Source organism: Calonectris borealis, chromosome 1, assembly GCF_964195595.1.
Source record: "Calonectris borealis chromosome 1, bCalBor7.hap1.2, whole genome shotgun sequence".
Lineage (NCBI taxonomy): Eukaryota > Metazoa > Chordata > Aves > Procellariiformes > Procellariidae > Calonectris > Calonectris borealis.
The window spans coordinates 172,348,098-172,367,183 of record NC_134312.1 but is presented as its reverse complement, the minus strand read 5'-3'; the positions used below and the strand labels follow the sequence as shown (position 1 = coordinate 172,367,183).

Genomic DNA, 19,086 nt, shown 5'->3' with positions numbered 1-19,086 from the left:
AGAAGTTACTACTACACATCACTAACAAATGGAGCTTGAGGGGAAAGACTGAGGAACCATACTGACCACCAGCTAAATAGTATCTGGCAAACTTTCAATACTTTTTATATTGTGAACAGGAAACTTTTATTATTCACTGGTGAAAGTTAAACTTCAGCTCCTGATGCATAATACTCAAGAAAGAACAGAACAACAGTATAAATGAATCTTGGATACAGATCTGCAAAATCAAAAGAACCTAATGTATTTACTCAAGGGATTTTGAAGTCAACTGAAGCCCTCCTGTAAATGCCACTAGCAGACTTCCAGTTTCAGATTTCACAGAATTTAAAAATGCTCCTTGTAAACTGTTTGAAGCTAACACATCAATCTCCAGCTGCTGACCAACTGAGAGGTAAGTGTGTATGATTTATCATTTCAAACTGATACAAACACCTATTTTGGAAACAACAAGATTTTCCAAAGTTAAATATTGCCTGTTCCAAGCCTCTTGACCAGCACACTCTAAACACCGATATCAAACTGCTGATTGCCATTAACAGAATATTCATGCAAGAAAGTATCTAAAGACTAACAGGGAGCATTCTGCACCAGAGGACTAGCTGGATCTATTACCACAGAACACAACGTGCTCTGTTATTCTATTACCTTACCAACGTGCTCTATTATTCTAGTATTACCTTACACGGACCCAAAAGGAAGATTAATTCACCTTCCCAAAACTACACCTTTACAAGAAGATGATGCATTTTTTTTTTTTGCAAATAAAAAAAAAAAATATCCTACCATAGTCTTAAGGGTCAAACCTTTTATATAAAGGCACTCAGCATAATTTGCTGCAGCCCTAATTCAAAGTCCACTGAAATTAAGCTCAAGACTCACCTATTTCAGTGTGGTTTGGATTAGGCCCTACAGAAAAAAAGACCACCACACCCACCACAAGTGAAGCTCTCCTAAAAATGCCCCAGCATTTTATAACTTATTCAAGTTATTTCAGCATAATCCATACAAACTATATATGTACATACTAACTTAACTAATGGCTATGGAAGCCATAAAGCAGACTTTTTTTTTTCCTGTTTGATAGCATCAGAGTAAAACCAACAGTGGCCAAACATCTCGGAAGAAAAGTTAATACCAGAACTAATTTATAAGTTCAAGTTCTATTGACTCAAATCAAGCTCCAGCAATTTAATTCAGACATGTTAAAATGGTGTTTCAGAATGACAAGTCAAGTGCATGCCTTGATCTAAAATGTCTATAGACACCACACTTCGAGAAGATAAAACCTTTAAAACCAAGTTCACATCTCAGTTCTACTAACATATCATTCAGAGAAGGGAGACATGGACTATTTGAGCCCCAATTACTCACATGAATGTTATTCTTAGAGGCCAAGCAGGTATTCACAAATAGGCAAATTATTCTCTGGGGTTCCTACTCCCAAGCGCTCTACTGATGCAACGTTTACTCGGGGGGAGGGAAACAAGAGAGCGTCAAATATTCAAAACGACTGAGAACGACGTGCATCGAGTCTACGGAAAATGCTATTGGGAACATCCTAGGATCCTGGAAAACGTCCCAATGGCACCTGAGCTCTCTCAGAGAAGGTCACTGGACAAAACGGCAGGCCGTGGTTATTAACCTGGCCTCTACGGGGGCTGAGAGCAGGGAACAGCGAGCTGCAGACGCAGACACATTATCTCCCGCTTACCCTGGGCTACAAAGGGAAAGACGAATGCGGTCGCTAGGGGGGGGAAGCTGCATCCTCCGGAGAAAGACGGTCCTACCTCCCCGCCGAGGTCGGCGCCGGCAGAGCAGGGGGACGACGTAGCCCCGAGCAGGGCCCCCACAGAAGAGGGCCAGGAGAGAAGGGCGCTGGGAGGGCATCTCCCGCACAGCGTTTCCCTCCCCGGAGGATCCCCGTCTTTTCCAAGGGAAGGTTTTTTTTTTGGGGGGGGGGAGGGAAAGAGGAAGGGTCGCGACTACTCACATGGGCTCCAAGGTTTTGCTGAGCCAGGATTTCAGCGCCTCGAAGTTTTCTATGATCATTTTAACCACCATCCAGAGCGGCCCGGGCCCCCCGCCTCCCCGGCAGCAGCAGCAGCAGCAACGGCGGCGGGGTCCGCGCCGCCCCGCCGGCCGGGACCCCGGCTCCCGCCGCGCCTCCCCCCCACCCGCCGAGGCCGCGGCTGCCTCCCGGTTCGGCAGAAGCCGCCTGGCAGGGGCCGGAGGCCCAGCGCCACGAAGGGGGCGGAACCAGCCGAGCGGCGGCTGCTCCCTGCGGGCCCCGCTCTCGTCGCTCCTTGGCCGGAGAGCGCGGTCCGGCCGCTCCGCAGTTCCCCCCCGCCTCAACTGCGGGCGGAGGGCAGCGCGACCGACGGGTCCGGCGAGCGGCGGGCCCCGAGCGCGGCTCTAAAACGCACCGACCCCCTCTCCCCTTAGCCGCAGAGCCAGACGGAGCGAGCGAGCGAGCAGGTAAGATGGCGGCGCCCCGCTGTCGCGAGAATAAGGAGTCTCGCGAGGACGGGCGGCGCGCGGGGGCTGCCGGGAGGCAGGGCCGGGCCGGGCCGGGCGGGAGCGAGGCGGGCGGGCAGGCAGGCGGGCGGGGGTGCTGGGGCGCTGGGGCGCGGCCTGCGGCGGCCATCGGCGTGGCCCGGGTGGGAGCGGCCTGTCGCCGCCCTCCCGTAGAGGGGAGAGCGGTCCCCCGGCCTCCCGGGTAGTCGGGAGAGTGCGGTAATAGGGAAACGCGAGCTGGAGAATCAGGAAGGGAGTCACAGCTCCCTCCCCCGTGGCGCGAACTCCCATGAATGTTTTGCAACTGACAGAAAAAAAAAAATACCTTTTTTTTTTTTTTTTTTTTTTTAAGAAAGGTCGGAGTAAAAAATTTCTCTGAACACGTGGGAGTTGGCAGCAAAGTCCCACATCTTCCCGGCGTCGGCCCTGCGTGGGGTGGGATGGGGCACTGCTGTGCTGGCGGGTGCCGACACTGACCTGCACATGGCGGTTCCCCGGCAGGATCAGGCCCTGCAAGGGGGACCTGACGGAGGAGCTGAGCCCACGCGGCTGCTCGGTCACCCCCAGAGGCAACGGCAGTGGGGGCGCATGGACTGGCCCCCGAAAACCAGTGTCCACTAGTGCGGGGCCTTCCCATGAAAAGTTAACGTATGCCGCTGCTTTTGCTGGTACCCTGGGATAACCGAGCGCTGAAAGAAAATGTCCGCAGTAAATTCACCTCAGTTAGTTTGGTGGGCTTCGAAAAGATCGGTGTTTCACCTGAGCTCCCGAGTGAGGTGTTTTGCACAGTCAATGAACAAAATTTTTCAAAGAAATCGTTCGCTCTGCCATTCTCGGGGCAGAGTGGATCACTCGTGAGCTGCCTGCCTGATTTTCTCAGATAGACAGGAACTTCAGGTAATCACGTTAGATTAGACGACAACCGTGGTCTTGGCTGACCTGTCAATTTATGAGCATCCTGAAGTCCTACCTTCGTCACGTGGAGTCGGGATAACAGCAGAGGGAGCCCTAGAGAGCAGGGGTGAAGGCGAGAAGATGTGTTTGGATATAAAGGGGATGCCTACATGTTGTCCCGGCATGGAAACTCCTTCAAGATCCGTCCCCAGCTTCATCCTGCCCATGAGAACCCACCACGGACCGCTAGTACTTACTTCTGTTTGCAAAAGCTCAACTTTGCTGCATTTGTAACGGAGCAAGGGTCATTGGCAATTATGACCCTTAAAATTTTCCATGCCACTGAGAAGCACTTGACCTCAGCAGACAGATTATCAAGAAATCCAGTATCTGAGACAGCTAAATAAGAGCTGGAGGAGGCTAATGCTGCCTGCACGCGGTTATTTGTGGCTTGATTATCATCCGTGAAAGTTTGTTGAGAACTGGAGAGTATAACAAGCCAACCAAATAAACTGCCAGCTTAGTAGGTACTTCAGTGAGGACTTCCCAATTACAAGATATACTTTGGTTTCCTTGCGTAGTGGAGAGTGAACAGCACATCTAGTCAGTAGACAGAAAATCACCAGAGCCTGAAATTCTCTGGAGACTGTTCTGTAGACATCTAAAAAGTCCTTGGCTCACAGTCACCAACTTGTAAGTTAGCTCCCCCTGAACACATAAAAAGGGTCACTAAGCTTGGGATTCTGATGGGTCTTTGAAGGGACAGGCACATAGAAATTAGGCATTGTGATAAGAATCTAAATGTGGTTTTGGATCTGGCCCTTAATCCTTTGCAAAAGCCAGTGTCTAGTAGAAATAATTCAGGCAAGCACTGTGTCAGTCCACTTCACACTCATCTTTGTAACTACCTTTGATCCTTGAATATACAATGGCCAGCAAGAAAACACAGCCTCTAAGTCTTCCCCACATAAAATGTATGGGTATAATCATGGTGGCAACTTCTCTGCGTTTCACATTTCATTTTCTAAACTGCTTTCCAGCCATTCAGAAGCACAGTGCTGTAAGTAAATGGAATTTGTGATCAGCAAAAGGATTTCACATAAATACATTTTATGCACTGGATAAGACTTGTTTGCATGTGGTAATTTTTGAACATTACTGTGTTGATAGAAGTATGCTGTTATCACACTTCTGTGGCAACATTCAGAGTCACTATAATAAATAAACAAATTAATAAAAGCTGCTGACATTCCCAGTTCTAGAGTTTGCGGACTTGAAATCTTAAGGCCTTATAAAGATTTAGATCCCATGTCTTCAGAAGTGACTGCAATGTTCTGTAGCATCTTTCAGGCAATTTTCATTTCATTTCACGGCAGAAACTAGCGCAGTACAAAGTAAAACTATTTATTAGATCTGAGGAAACCATTTCCTCTGAAATATAAAGTGGCTTCTATGCATAAGGTGGTTTCTATTTAAGACACAACATCTTTAGGTTCTTAATAACAATTTTAAAAATACAAAATAACGAATAGTCTTTACTTAAATCAAACTTCAGTCACATGTGAAATCAGTACTGTAACTGAAAAAAATCCTGAAGATCATGTTTCATTTAATGCAACATAATAGAGAATCTGTGCAAAGGGTCAAAGTAATTATTAACTTCTACAATGTCATATTTCTGTGAGACAAATAAGTTTCTATTTCTCCTGTAGCTGTTCAATGTAAAATTCATGAACTGTCCAAAATAAAACATACCCTAAACTTCATCCGTACCTATACAATTAAAACCCTGAAGAAGATAACATGGAAAAGAAATGAATCTTTGAAAAGATTGGAAAGGAACAAAAGAAGAATTGAACACGCTCTCCTTAGGTTTCAACAATTTAACACCTTCATTTAAAAAATCAGGTCCTGTTGCTAAATGATAGTGCTATTCTGTATCATGTATATGATCTATGGATACCAAACATTTAATAGGAACTAAATAATAGAAATCTCAAAAATAGGAAAATAGACATATATATTATGTCAATTAATATAAAAAGTGCATTTTGACATCAATAATCTTAAAATATAAATTGTTATGTTAATAGAGTAATATAAATGTAATTCCCTTATTTATTCATGCATCAGAATCACAGATTCCTAACAGTCCTTTTGGCTTATAAGAACTTTGTTAAGTTCTTCAGAGTATTATAGATATTTTCATATATAATAACTCCCAAAGTTCATAGGTTTGGTGTGTGCTTAGTTTGCAGTAGTCTTATCTAACTCAATTTAGTGACCTTTGATGTCTAAAAATAATGGATTGTATTTATTCACATTTTTATTGTTCCACCTACTCATGTGAGAGCTGAATGTTGCCAGCCAAGACAGAGATATCAATCCTTCCTAAGATTTCTGAGATTTTATTTCCGCTGACGCCTCTCCAAAGCCATTGGACTTGTGCTCATAAACAATCTTCGTCAATGTGTAAAGCTGCAATTCTTAAGTGTTAAAGATCTTTCTTTGAAAACTAACATTTTCTTAAATGTCCATAGATCTGTTTTTAACTCAGATTTGTTGCTTTAATTTTTTAATACAAAAAGTAATTGTAGGAGAGAATAACTTTTGGGCACATACATCTTTTTGACAAACCTATCAGTCAGTATTTATGTCATTAATTATTATTCTTTTTTATTTGTTTGTGTGTTTGGTTCTTTTTGTTTGTTTGTTTGTTTTAAGTGAGTTTAATTTTTTTGAAGCTGCCAGACTGGACTATGGCATTATGACATTGTTCAGTCTATCCTTCTAACGCTTCATGTTTTTATTTAGCAAAATGTGATTGCATTTGCAATAGGATTTAAACATTCATTTCTGATTGTAGATTTTCTACTAGTGTTAAATGTGTTTCTGGTTTTGCATAGCAGATGTAGTCCACCAGTTCCAGTCTTGGGGCCCCTAGTGTCTCCCAGAAAAAGCATTTAAGCATTACAGGCCTCAGATGTGTCTGAGTGGATGATCTGGAGATCAAGGGTTCCATGTCCTTGCAGCGTACCATGGCCCTTAGCGTCAGAGCACGGGCTAGAACAGCAGGGCTGATGAAACTGGATGGCATCAGGACAGCTTGATGGAACAAAAACATTTTTGTACGTTGTTCAGATTTTTAGTTTGTACTTTTACTGCATAGTGAATTGAATCAAACTGAGCCATTGCCACTTAAAAACAGGGGCCTGTAAAAGCTCTCAGAGCAGATGGTCTTTAAGATCTGAATGTCTTCCTCTAATCTTGAAACCACAAAAATTTAATCATGAAATATGCTGTGCACATAAGACAACTTTCCGTGACCATGGTCTTTCCATACAACAACCTAAGCCGTGGGATTGTGTATCTCTCCTGCTTCTGTTGCTGCAGGAAGAAGATAGGTGATACAGCTGGAGAAAAGGGCTCTATGTGGCCCTGCTTGAGCAGCGGGGTTGGACCAGATGACCTCCAGAGGTTCCTTCCAACCTCAACCATCCTGTGATTCTGTGAAAGGCTTTTGGCAGAGTGTCCCAAAGCCACAGGTGTTTGAAGTATTTGTAGCTGATGCATGTGGCATTTAGCCTGAGATTGCAAGTCATAGAATTGAGCGTTGCTTTTTTGAACTGACATTAACAGTTGCTAAACAGGTTTTCTTGAAAGCCAAGGTCAGAACAAGTTGTTACTGTCAAAAGTCAAATCTACCAGCTCTGTGGTTTTTATTATTGTTTAAATATAGAGACATTACCAGTAGTGGATATTTAACAACATACAACACACTTCTGAAGTCACACTTTGCTAAGTCTATAGTGTATATCTCTAAATGGCTTCGTGTTTTAAAAAAGAAAATGGGTCAGTTTTGTAATACAAGATGCTCGTGTTGTGGAACCTCATTAGCTTGTACTAATGCGGGGACAGGATTGCTCCACTTTGCCAATGGCAGCAAAATTAAGCTTAGCCCCTGCTTGTGTCTATGGGAAGGATGACTGGAAAAGGGCCAAGGGTGTAATTAATACCTCATCTTCTTCCCAAAACGCGGTGGAGCAGGAAAGACATAGCTTGTAACTCTGCCCCTATGACACCAACCAGCAGAGCTTCATCTTCCAGAAGTCTTCGTAGTGCAGTCAGCAAGTACCAACTGTGTCATTCTGGTCTGCGTGAGCAAATGATTACGGGGCAGAGCCACATCTGGGTTTGCGCCCGCACATGGGGGTAAGTGGCTGCCCACGTTCCCCGATTCCACCCACGTTCCCCGATTCCCTCAGGCAAACCGCTGTGACAGAGGCGACCGCCAGGCCCCCATGCCGTGCAGGAACACGGTGGCTCCATGAGCCTGGCCGAGGCTGGAGGCAGCTGTGGCGCTGATGACGGCGCCGCGGTCTCAGCTTTTGTGTCATGAAGCACATGCCCTGCGTGTGGGATTTACTGCTGGGTAGGAGAGGCTGGCTTCCTAGTAATTAAGTAGGTCCATCCCAAATGTTATTTCCAAACTCCTGTCTACTGTGCGTCTTACACACCAGCTAATGCTTTGCTGCATTTTTGGCCATAAGCCTACAGTTTTGGGCCACATTACACAGCACGTGGACTGTTGACTCCTGGAGTGGCAGTTTGTGAGTTGGCGCGCTCTAGTGTATTTTGCTATGCAAATCCTATGCAGAAATAGAAGACACAGTATCCTTTCCATTTCAGATGTTAGTCATACGCAAACCATAGGAAGAAGCAAGCAGGATCTTGATTTTGCCCTTCATGCTACCCCTTATGCCCAGCCCACCTTCCCATTAAATTGAACAAGCGTAGAGCAAAATTATTTTTCCGAGCCAGCGTGTGTGCAGGATACACCATGCTGGAGGTAAGGCATTCCTGAGCCACGGTATGAACCTCCTTTGCTTCTGAGATGGCTTAGCTATTTAAGACCATAATGGAACTCGTAGTAAATGAAAAGAATAATCAGAAGTGGCAGAATGTACTGATTGGATTATTAAAAATTACTGCAGTATTACAAATATTGAAAAAGTGCTGTCGTCCATTGTGCAAGGCATTTTTATATTTTTCAACTGTCAGATCTTGGAAAAAAACTTTCAGGAAATTTGGAAATAAAATATTTTTCTAACCACTTTAATTTCCATTGAAACAACTTTTAATTTTTCTGTTTAAGGAAGCTGAAACAGTACGGTGCTTTACGTTTTTGTTCCCTCTGTTGTGCACAGGCCTCAGCCCTGATGTCAGCATGGTTAGGATTTGCTTAGGTCAATGCTGCTGCAGAGCCAGGAGAGGGAGCACAGACATTGTTTCTTCTTGGTCGTGCTGTAGAGGCAACTTGGATTATTTTGCAGAGGAAAATCACTAAATCTATTTTTAGAGGAGGTATTGTAGAATACTTTTTTTTTTAAAAAAAAAAAAAATTTAATAAGGTTTAATTAAGGGAAAATTAAGAACTGGATATTTTCATCAATTCGTATCAAGCAAAAAAATCTGTTCATAATTTTATGAATGGCTGGTATAGTAGTTTAACATTTTTAGCACCTTTTACAGAGTATTTTTACATTTTCTTCTGCAGTCACTGAGGAAGGTGAAGCTTATCAGAATCCAAATGTAGTAGAAAAGCTTGATTCACTTCAGTCTAATATTAGAAAGTGTCTTTAAGCATGTTATTATATTTGTATTCTAACTTCAGGTCATATATTTACTCAGTAATTTTCAGATATGTTTGCATTAAAAACGTTATTTTAAAGACACGAAGGATATATATATTCTCTCCAACTTTTTGATAGTAATTGTTAGAACTTCTCATATCTCACCTCTGTCGTAATTTCTTGTATTTCTCAGCTGTTACAATTTCTCGTACCACTTAGATGTTCCTGACTTTGTAGAGAAAGTCATCAGAAAGTGTTTTCTTGCACCCTGATAATCATTTCTACTACTTAATCTGTTGATATAGGAGAGTTGCACTGCTTTCCTGTAGCAGGACTTGTATGAAGCTTTTTTAGGAATTCCCTGAATAAAATTAAAATGTATAGTCTGTGTGATGGCTTTGTGGTACTGAAAAAAGATTTACTCTTATGCCTTTGATTTTGCCTAAACTGGCTTCTGTGTGTGATTTGTGAGAGCAGGCCCCGAGATCATCTATGGATTACTCTTTCCAAAAGTGGACATTTGCAAGGGATGTGTGGCATTATGATCTTGGTCTTGTCCTCTTGGATAAGCATAGTTAAATACTGCACTTACTCTTCAAACTTTGGTCCTTTTGATACTTCCTGTGAGCTAAATTACAGCCCCAGTAAATGAATGGAAGCTTAACCAGCGAGTTTTGGCCTCACAGAAGTGTAAGTAGATTTTGCAATAGATTTAAATGGAACTAGCTTTTTTTCTTATTTTCTTTCATGCCAATGTCTGTCTTTTGAATAGTACCATATGTGTTCCTTCAAGTCTCTTCCTAAAGTCAGTGTTCTTTGCAGAACTCCTTGTGGGTGGTCAGATTATTAATGATGTTTATTTGTATTTGAAATTAATCTTATAGATCCTGTTGACTAGGTTTGAGCTTCAGGTCCCAAAGGCATTAACTCAGGAAAACTCCACAAATAGAATTATTTTGGTTGGCATCGAAATAAGATAGGGAGAATATTACTTATACTGCATTTTGGATATGCTACTGAATGTATTATATTTTGAGCACATATTCCTGTGCTGACACTGCAGGATGGTCACGTTCACAAACCAAAAGTTTATGCCTTAGCATAGTTCTGTTGAAGCCAATGGAACTGCAGCCTACAGGAGTCTTTTCACTGGGCGTATTCGTCCCTAGGATAGCCCTACTGCCATAGTGATTGAGTTTGGTTGAAAATTCCCAAATTTTACAATTAAACAATTACCAAAAAAGAAGAAACAGAAAAAAAAAGAAAGAAAACCAAACAGAAACAAAGAAACAAGAACCCCACAGTAGGGGAAAGGATTTGTAAATGCCTATTAAGAATTGTAAGAGTGAAAGTCTGCCCTGTAACCAAAGAACGTTTGTGTTAGCCACTATGTAGATGGAGAATAACTTGTTAAATCTCAGTAAGATGGAGGGGTTTCTGGTGGACAGAAGTGGCTATTTTGAGACTCCTGTGCTCAGAATAGTCCTTTGGTAGAAGACCCTCACCAGTAGCGGTCCCCGGTTGAGAAGTACTGGATACTCTGCTGAGCTCTCAGGCAGTAATTCTCCTGTAATTTGTCACTGGAGAAGACGTGCCAGAAAGAAAGGCACAAACCTTATCAAATTAAAATGTAACAGAACATGGCAGTGCATATTCTGGCAGCCGGCACAGAAGTCATTGTCATCGAAGACGCAATGGAGACACAACGTCCCAGAAGCACAATGGGTTGCAACAGACCAAGCCCCGGTCCTTCCCTCCTTGCATAGCATCAGCCAACGCTGTAGACTAAGGCCACCAACTCCATCAGCCTATGGTCATCTGTAGACTAATAGATCCTATTCCAGAGGTCATTTTTCTCCACAGATTGTCAGCGGCCCACGTCCAGGCCGCATGGAGTCTCACAGTGATGGCCATGACTAACAATGCAGCTTCTTACACACAAAGGGTTGTAGTGAATGGGACTGTATGTGACTGGTGGCCAGACACCAGCGGCGTTCCTCAGGGCTCAATTCGAGGGCCAGTTCTGTTCCATATTTTTATCAATGATCTGGATGCAGGAGTTGAATGCACCCCTAGGAAGTTTGCTGATGATACTAAACTGGGAGGTGCTGTTGACTCTCTCAAGGATCGAGAGGCCTTGCAGAGGGATCTGGATAGATTGGAGCATTGGGCAATCATCAATGGCATGAAATTTAACAAGAACAAATGCCGGATTCTGCACCTGGGGCAGAGTAACGCTGGACACAGGTATAAATTGGGGGGAGAGGTGACTGGAGAGCTACCCTGCAGAAAGGGGTCTGGGGGTGCTGGTTGGCAGCAGGCTCAATATGAATCAGCAGTGTGCCCTGGCAGCCAAGAGGGCAAACCGCATCCTGGGGTGCATCAAACACAGCACAACCAGCCGGTCAAGAAAGGTGATTGTCCCGCTGTATTTAGCGTTGGAGCACCCTCACCTTGAGCACTGTGTGCAGTTCTGGGCCCCACAATTTAAAAAGGATGCTGAGGTACTTGAATGCATCCAGAGGAGGGCAACAAAGCTGGTGAAGGGGCTGGAAGGAATGTCCGATGAGAAGCAGCTAAGGACTCTGGGTTTGTCTAATTTGGATAAAAGGAGGCTGAGGGGCCACCTCATTGCTCTCTACAGCTTCCTGAGGAGGGGAAGAGGAGAGGGAGGTGCTGAGCTCTTCTCCCTGGTACCCAGGGAGACGTGCCAGGACATGTAGAAATGGTTCAAAGCTGCATCAGGGTTGGTTCAGACTTGGCATTAGGAAACATTTCTTTACCGAAAGGGTAATCGAACACCGGAACAGGCTTCCTAGAGAGGTGGTCGATGCCCCAAGCCTGCCAGTGTTTAAGAGGCATTTGGACAATGCCCTTAATAACATGCTTTAACTTTTGCTCAGCCTTGAAGTGGTCAAGCGGTTGGACCAGATGATCGTCGTAGGTCCCTTCCAACTGAAATACTCTATTCTATTCTACTCTAACCCAGAAATTACAGTCTTTCAACCCAGAGAACAATATAAAATACTGGTAATACAGAACTGATGCTACATTTTTAGGTGATAGGCAGACTAAATTATCCTTCCTTCACTAATTTCTACTTAATAATTTCCACACCATCTCTTCCTGACAAATCATAAAAAAGCCACATTTCACCAGCTCTATGTTTATGCATATTCAGTTAGAGGTTCCAAGGGTACTTAGCTAAGGCATTCATGGGGATGGAGCTCAGCTCTACATTCTTCTGATACAATAAATTGCCCAGCCATTAACTTTGCTTTTGCCGTTTTCTGTTTCGTGGTTTGTTCCTTCTGAAGAGGAGACAACCGCACCGGCTGCAGCCAGGTCAGCCACTGCACTTGTAACAGCAGCAAGCACAGCAGCGACAGGAGCCAAGGCTGTCCCTGTCACTACAATTTGTGATGGACCATCCTAGCTGTTCTTCGGAAAGACTTCAAAATAAACTGCCAGGCAGCAAGAAAAACAATTTTTACAAGGTAGCTTTAATTTTGTTAAATAACACTTCTCTGTCTCAGGCCACCGTAACCAGTAATGTCCAGGGAACCTTTCAAGCCACAGGACCCACTGGTTGCTACTGTAGCTGGAGGCAGGACAAATGTCAGCATGTGTTTTGGCTTGTGAAGCTTTTAAGAGGGCAAAGAGCAGCCCTTCCCACCTAAGCCAGAAGGTCTCCTGAGAAGCTAGAAATACCTGTGGCTGCTTTTTGGCGGGTGCTTTGATTTGTCTGCAGTGTAAGAGAGCAGCAGAGCTTCCAAAAGTCCAAAGTCACTTCAACAGTCAGCCACCACGCCGTAAAGTAGCTTGTGTGCAAAGAACAGATCTTGACTCTCACTAATGTCATATACAAGAGGGTTCGGCTGCTTTTTCGCTGTGAGTAGCAGCCCTTGATCACTTGCAAAACCTGTGGTTGTACTTAAACAATGCATTCTCCTACATATACCTACATCAAATTACTGTAGGAGTTTCAAGAAGTGTATTCATCTTCTTAAATGGCACCTGGGAACATCTTCAACTCCTTTCAAGGTCTTGTCTCCTTCAGAAGGGCAGCTTTCAATGACAGCACAAACAGGCTATTAGGGAAGAGACATCCTGCACAGAGATAGGCCCCAATCATCCTTTGATCTCCTCTACCTTCCCATTACCCTGTGCTCAGCTGTTGAGTGACAAGAAGGTCCAGACTTGTGTCTGGGTCCTGGCCGTCATGTTGCCTTGCTCTTGCAGCATCACGGAGTGATGCTTTGCTTCGAGACACAATACATGCCAAGGGACTGATGGGAAGGAGGAGTCGAAAAAGCCAGGTTAAACGGTGCCCAGAAACCCTTGTAAAATGCCAGCGGCTGATGCAAAGATAAAATATGTGTGGGCTCCCCTACGTCACTTTTCAGCCATCCAATACGTCCTTCTTCAGACACTCATCTTTGCAAATATGCATTGCATGAGCTGGAGATATTGCAGTCCTGGAAACTCTTTCCTACCACTTCTCCTAGAGGGCTTACAGAGAGTGCTGCTCGCTCTTTCTCTCCCTCTCTCTCCTTCCTTCCTTCCTTCCTTGTTTCCTTCCTTGCTTCCTTCCTTCCTTCCCTTTCTTCCTTCCCTCCCTTCCTCCTTTCCTTCCCTTCCACAAAATGTCACACAACAGCTTGGGTTTTGTTTTTTAGCTTCTCCTGACTTAGCTTCATACCTTTGGAGCCAAAGAGACCACAGGTCTGGCTTGAGCAGGCAGGAGGACTGCTTTCTTCCCTCTGCCGACTGTCTTAAGCATCCCAGGAAGAGTGGGAAGTGGGCAGGACGTCTCTGCACTATTTTGGTCTGCTCTGCTTCTTGGAGTTTCCCCCCAGTGTTTTAGAGGCTGGGGTCGAAAAAGAGTGCTAACCACCATCTTTTACCCAAACATTATGTGAAGAACAAAGTTGGTGTAAAAAAGCTGGAGTTAAGGAAAAAAAGACAAAGACGGAGTTCTGTGAAACTCCGACTCTGGACTCTGTCGCCAGGGTGCATCCTCTTTCTCCCTGCCCCGTAACAAGAGAGAGCCTTTCCGCTTGGCCACTGCTTTGGCTGGAGGAAACACGTCCTGCTCGCCCTCACAGCAGTGGCACCGGGAGACCAGCAGAAAGAGGGTGGAACTGACTGCGGGTGGCACCGGTACGGGCACGAAGCACCCAGGGACACATCCACACATACTCGTGACCAAAAGCAGCCTGGCAAGGCTGCTGGGAAGCAGCGTGGCAGAAAAGGGCCTGGGGGTCCTGGTGGACACCAAGTCGAGCAGGAGCCAGCCAGGTGCCCTTGCCCAAAGGCAGCGGTGAGTGGTACCCTGGGCTGCACTGGGCAAAGCCTTGCCAGCAGCTGGAGGGAGGTGACCCTGCCCCTCTGCTCGGCGCCGGCGAGGCCATGCCTGCAGCGCTGTGCCCAGGCCTGGGCTCACCAGTACGAGAGAGACATGGGCGTACTGGGGAGAGCCCCCAGTGCCCCTCCCCCACCACCGCCCCCCAGGGCGACCGTTGGGGTCAGAATGGCATGCTGTGTTGGCCCAGCACTGGCCCGGCAATGGCCCCAGTGCCTGCAGGGACGGAGCACGGAGCAGCACCGGGGAGAGCCAAGCTCTTGCCCAGTGGCACTGCCCGGCACCAGATCCCCCTTGGCAGCCTCACTCGGGCCGGCTGGCCACTGTCCTGAGCCCCACCAGCGTGTCCCACGCGCGGCTTCTCCTGGCCTCGTCGGGATGGGCCAGGTGAACTGCTGCCGCGGCTGCAGGTGAGCTCCCCCCGCGGCTCGGGGACACGCCGGCACAGCCGGGCCCCGCAGCAGCCGCCTTTCTCATGCCCGACGCTGTCTGCTCTGCAGGGACGACCCTGGCCCCGAGCAGCAGTGCGCGCCCGTCCCGGCATCACCCGCGCCGCTGCTCCGCCAGCGCGTGCGAGTGACCCAGGGCCGTGCGACGAGGAAGAGGGACCTCCTCCTCTTCAGCGACGCCTTGGTCGTCGCCAAGCCCCGGTAAGGCTCGCAGACCCCCCCTGCCTTTCCTCCCAGGCCCTGGCCCTGGCACCAGGCAGGGATGCCCAAGGAGAAGCCCCGAGCCCCCAGCACCCTGGTGCTGGATGCACCCATGGCCATGGCCGTGGCAGGCGGACGCTAGAGGGGAGCCACTGGGCTTGGCCACCTCCAGGTCACTCCCTGCTGCTCCTCTCTGCAGACGTGGCAGCGCCCCGCGCCCGCAGCTCTGCCTGGCCCTGGGCCAGCTGCAGGTGCTGAGCAGCAGGAAGGGGGCGGCCGGGGATGCCGCTGAGGAGGAGGAAGGCAAGCACACCAACTCCCTTGTCCTCGTCTGGCCCTGCGGCTCCTGCGTCGTCCCTCAGCTGGTGAGTTTGGAGAAGATGGGGGCAGGACGGCCCTTCTCTCCTCTTCTCGCAGGCGGGCACTCGTCTTGCACTGGGCTGTTGCTGCCCTTCCCACAGGGCACGTCCGTCCCCATCGCTCTGCGGCAGGAGAGAGCTGAGCCCCCGGGGCCCCTCGTTCCCAAACGACACCTCTCCCTTGCTTTTGGTGTCGGGGACGTAGCGCAGAGAGGGTCCGGGAGCGCTCTCCTGGTGCTTCTCCTCCACGGCTCTTTGCTCTCTTCTCCTCAGCAGCAGGCGGGACCCGCAGGAGGAGGAGGGGGCTGCCCTGGCCCTTTGCGCGGCGAGGGACCTCGGCCGCTGCAGAGGCGCCCGGGCCGTCGGGCTCTGGCGGCAGGGGGGCTCTCTTCGGCCGGCCCCCGGCAGCTCTCTGCAGCCAGGACGGCACGCTGCCCCAGCCCATCCAGGTAGGCAAGCCTGCCCAGGGATCCCCATCCCTCTGGCTCCTCCAGAGAGGCGGTGTCCCCAGCAGAGGGACCCCGGGTGGGGCTCGGGGACAAAGCCGGCTCCTCCCCATGTCCCCCACCTCCAGCCACTCCTCCATCCTGACCCATGAAAGCAGAGCCGTCCACAGTTGCCCCTGCCCCTGAGGAAGGTTCACCTGCCCCAGGGCCTGTCTCCAGGCAAGCAGCTCTCCTCCTCTGTCCCTGCAGGACCTGCTGGCTCTCCTGCACGAGCACGGGCCATCCACGGAGGGGATCTTCCGGCTGGCAGCCGGCGAGCGTGCCTCCCGGGAGCTGAGGGAGGCCCTCGACAGCGGAGCAGAGGTCCACCTTGAAAGCCAGCCTGCGCACCTGCTGGCCGTCATCTTGAAGGTGAACCCTGCTGACCTGGAGCCCAGCAGCTCCTGGCTCTGTTGGGGCTGATGGCACCTGCAAGAGCAGGAGCCGAAACCCAGCTGCCTGCTCGTCAGCCAGAGTGCCGGGGATGCTGCCTGCGCTCCTGGCTGGGGTGGTCAAAGTCTCACCCGGCACCCTTGGCCTTGCAGGACTTCCTCCGCAAGATCCCCTCCAAGCTCCTCGAGGCGGAGCGCTACGAGGAGTGGATGAGCGCCCTGCAGAAGACCAGCAGGCAGGAGAGGCTGGCAGCGCTGAAAGAGTAAGTGTGGCGAGCAGCCTGCCTGCTCCGCAGGGACGGGCAGAGGCCAGGACGTGCCTGCAAAGCGACGGCCTGCCTGAAAAAGCCGTGGTTTCTGCCAGCCACCTCTTGCTGCAGTGGGGTCGGGTGCGGGGGAAAGTGGCACAGAAAAGCATTTCTCTCCTCGGAGCACTTCCCGCAGGCATTGGGGGTCGCTCCACGAAGGGACTCTTGCCAGAAGGGCAGGGAGGGAGGGAGGTGGCCGTACCTCAGCGAAGGCAGTCCCTCTGGTGCAGAGCAGGCGTGGCCAGGGAGCCTTCCCTCGGGTGGGCGTGGGTGAGACCAGCCTGGCAGACCTGCATGGACAACGTCTACTTCATTAACGTTGTGTTCCTGTTCCCTCAGGGTGGCCAGCACGTTGCCCAAGGCCAACCTCCTCCTCCTCAAGAGCTTGCTGTCCCTGCTGCAGAACATCAGCAGAAACACGGCCACCAGCAGGATGAGTGCTGGCAACCTGGCCATCTGCGTGGGGCCGAACCTCCTGAGCCCAGCCGAGGAGCACACGCTGCCCCTGGACGCCCTGGTGCTGGTGACGGGCAAGGTACGCTGTGTTTACCAGCCGGCTACGGCCTCCCGGGCCCACCCGAGCTTTGCTGTTCAGAGGGACCTGGCTGCCTCCTCTCTTCAGCAAACGCTCGTGGGGGAGCTGCCAGGAAGAGCAGCCCCACAGCTGCAGCTTTCTGTGGAGAAGCGAGGGTCGGGAGTGGGAAAGGCTGTTTGACCCGTTCTCAGCCCCTGGGGTGGAAACCAATGGTTTGCTGTGCGCAGGTGACGCGGCTGGTGGAGTTCCTCATTGACCACCATGGGGAACTCTTTGAGGAGGAGGTGGCTGGGCTTGCCGGAGCATCAGCTGAGGAGTCGCCAGGACCAGGGGCAGAAACAGCAGAGGTATGTCAGAGCCACAAACAGTGTGACAAAAAAAACCTCCCCCCTCAGAAGGTGGGACTGCTGCCACCGCAGGGACAAGCAAGGTCACCCACCAGCCTGCAGTTCTGCAAAAGTGCAGAGTAAGGCTGATGCAGGTTGGCCATCACACTTTGTGCCATGATCCCACCAGAACTGGCTCAGCTGAGCTGAGCAAACCCATCCAAGGGATCTGCCTTTCAGAGCTAAGGTAGCAATTGGGCAGGTAGGTCCTTGCCACCTGTTAACTTCCACATTTTCATTGCAGGTGCCTCCAGTCGCTCCAGAAAGCAAACACCTGAAGAGCTCAGCTGGGGAGAGAGGGTAAAATGAGCTAGCTTTGATTAAGAGCAGAATTGGCTCAAGTTAGTCATGGCTTTACCTGTCTTAACAATACTACTCATTGAATGGAAAGGTTGCCAGGCTCTTCACAAGAAAACCGGAAGAGAAAACCAACCTGTGATGAGGGGAGCGATGGTTAACCAGGCAGGAAGAGGAGAAAGTTGGAAGCAGAGCTCTCAGGGATGGGCAACTGAGGGAATCCAAGCAGGCAAGAAGAAGGAGGAGCCCAGGTGTGTAGCAGACCCTGCTGTCCATCTTTCAAATGCTCTGAGTATAGGAAATATTTCCGAGGTGCACAGAGATGGCCCCAGAGAGGAATCATGCACCTGCCCGTGGGAGAACGTATATGTCAGGAGAAACACGCCTCTCCAGTGTTGGCAGTTTTTATTCTGCACTTGTTGAAGCTCTGTTTGTGCAAGGCTGAGCAGACACCCCGTCAAGGCCACAAGCCTCACAATTTTGAGCTCTTTGATCCGCTACCTACATAAAGAGGCAAAGTCCCACGTTTCTGTTCATGCCAGCTGGCAATCCTAGCACTGGCTGGTGGTGTCTGAATCCCAAAGACCCAACAAGGAGTTGTTCCAAGTAGCTGTAGACACTGAGATATTGTCACTTCTTAAAAACCTCATATTTCACCCGAGATCACTGAGGGAAGATAAAACCAACTAAACAATAAAAAAGAAGCGTGTTTTGCCTTCAAACCTGGGTTTCTAGGAAGGGACAGCAAGGGATGCTGCTGCTTGGGTTTTGGGAAGGACAGTCCCCGGGGGCTCCCTGCCCAGCCCTACTGCCTGCCAGGGGGACACTGCACATCTCTGTCAACTTGCCGAGCTCTGAGGGTATCGCACGTTTTGAGAAGGGGCCAAAGCAACACCGTAGTCGCTGCCAGTAAGGGTTCTTCCTCCCGTGCCAGGAACGACCCCTTTTACAGCGTACTTCCCAAAGAACGGGGGACAAAGTCATGCCTCTTCCTGCCTTCATGGTTTCATCAGCGCTTTCTCACTCTGCCCTTGTAGGTGCGGATTTATTTTTGCTGCTTGTATTCCCCGGATGAGCTCTGACGCCTGGGCTTCGAGGGGCACAATGCAGCCCCAGCGCCACCGCAGCGGGGGTGAGGAGAGAGGCACCGTGCCCTTCTGCTCTGGCCAGCAGATCTCACGCGTGCACCGCTAAGCCGGAGCAGGCCCGCACCGCCCTCAGACCCATCCCACCCCTTGCAGGAGGCCGTGCTGGCTCACTCTTCA

General features: G+C 49.0%; 2 protein-coding genes and 1 long non-coding RNA gene across 13 annotated transcripts in view; 2 read left to right on the top strand and 1 right to left on the bottom strand.

The window, feature by feature from the left end:
- RBM26 (RNA binding motif protein 26) overlaps positions 1 to 2,494 on the bottom strand; it is a 76,977-nt gene extending 74,483 nt beyond the window's left edge. For all 11 annotated transcript variants that reach the window (XR_012671129.1, XR_012671137.1, XM_075138626.1 and 8 more), the window contains exon 1: positions 1,994 to 2,494. Coding sequence is in view for 9 of the 11 variants with exons in the window: in XM_075138626.1 (XP_074994727.1) it covers positions 1,994 to 2,064 (71 nt within the window). In the remaining 2 variants the exon portion in view is untranslated. The remainder of the gene's footprint in view (positions 1 to 1,993) is intronic.
- On the top strand, positions 2,391 to 10,320 carry LOC142076301 (uncharacterized). The gene is made up of 2 exons (XR_012671138.1): positions 2,391 to 2,478; positions 2,874 to 10,320. It is a non-coding gene; the product is annotated as an uncharacterized LOC142076301 (long non-coding RNA).
- Positions 10,321 to 14,787: 4,467 nt separating this feature from the next.
- Positions 14,788 to 17,828, top strand: LOC142078613 (T-cell activation Rho GTPase-activating protein-like). Its single transcript, XM_075141443.1, has 8 exons — positions 14,788 to 14,819; positions 14,910 to 15,059; positions 15,624 to 15,867; positions 16,114 to 16,275; positions 16,449 to 16,558; positions 16,943 to 17,138; positions 17,366 to 17,485; positions 17,769 to 17,828. Exons 1-8 carry the CDS (start codon positions 14,788 to 14,790, stop codon positions 17,826 to 17,828), a joined length of 1,074 nt encoding a protein of 357 aa, XP_074997544.1.
- Positions 17,829 to 19,086: the final 1,258 nt, after the last annotated feature.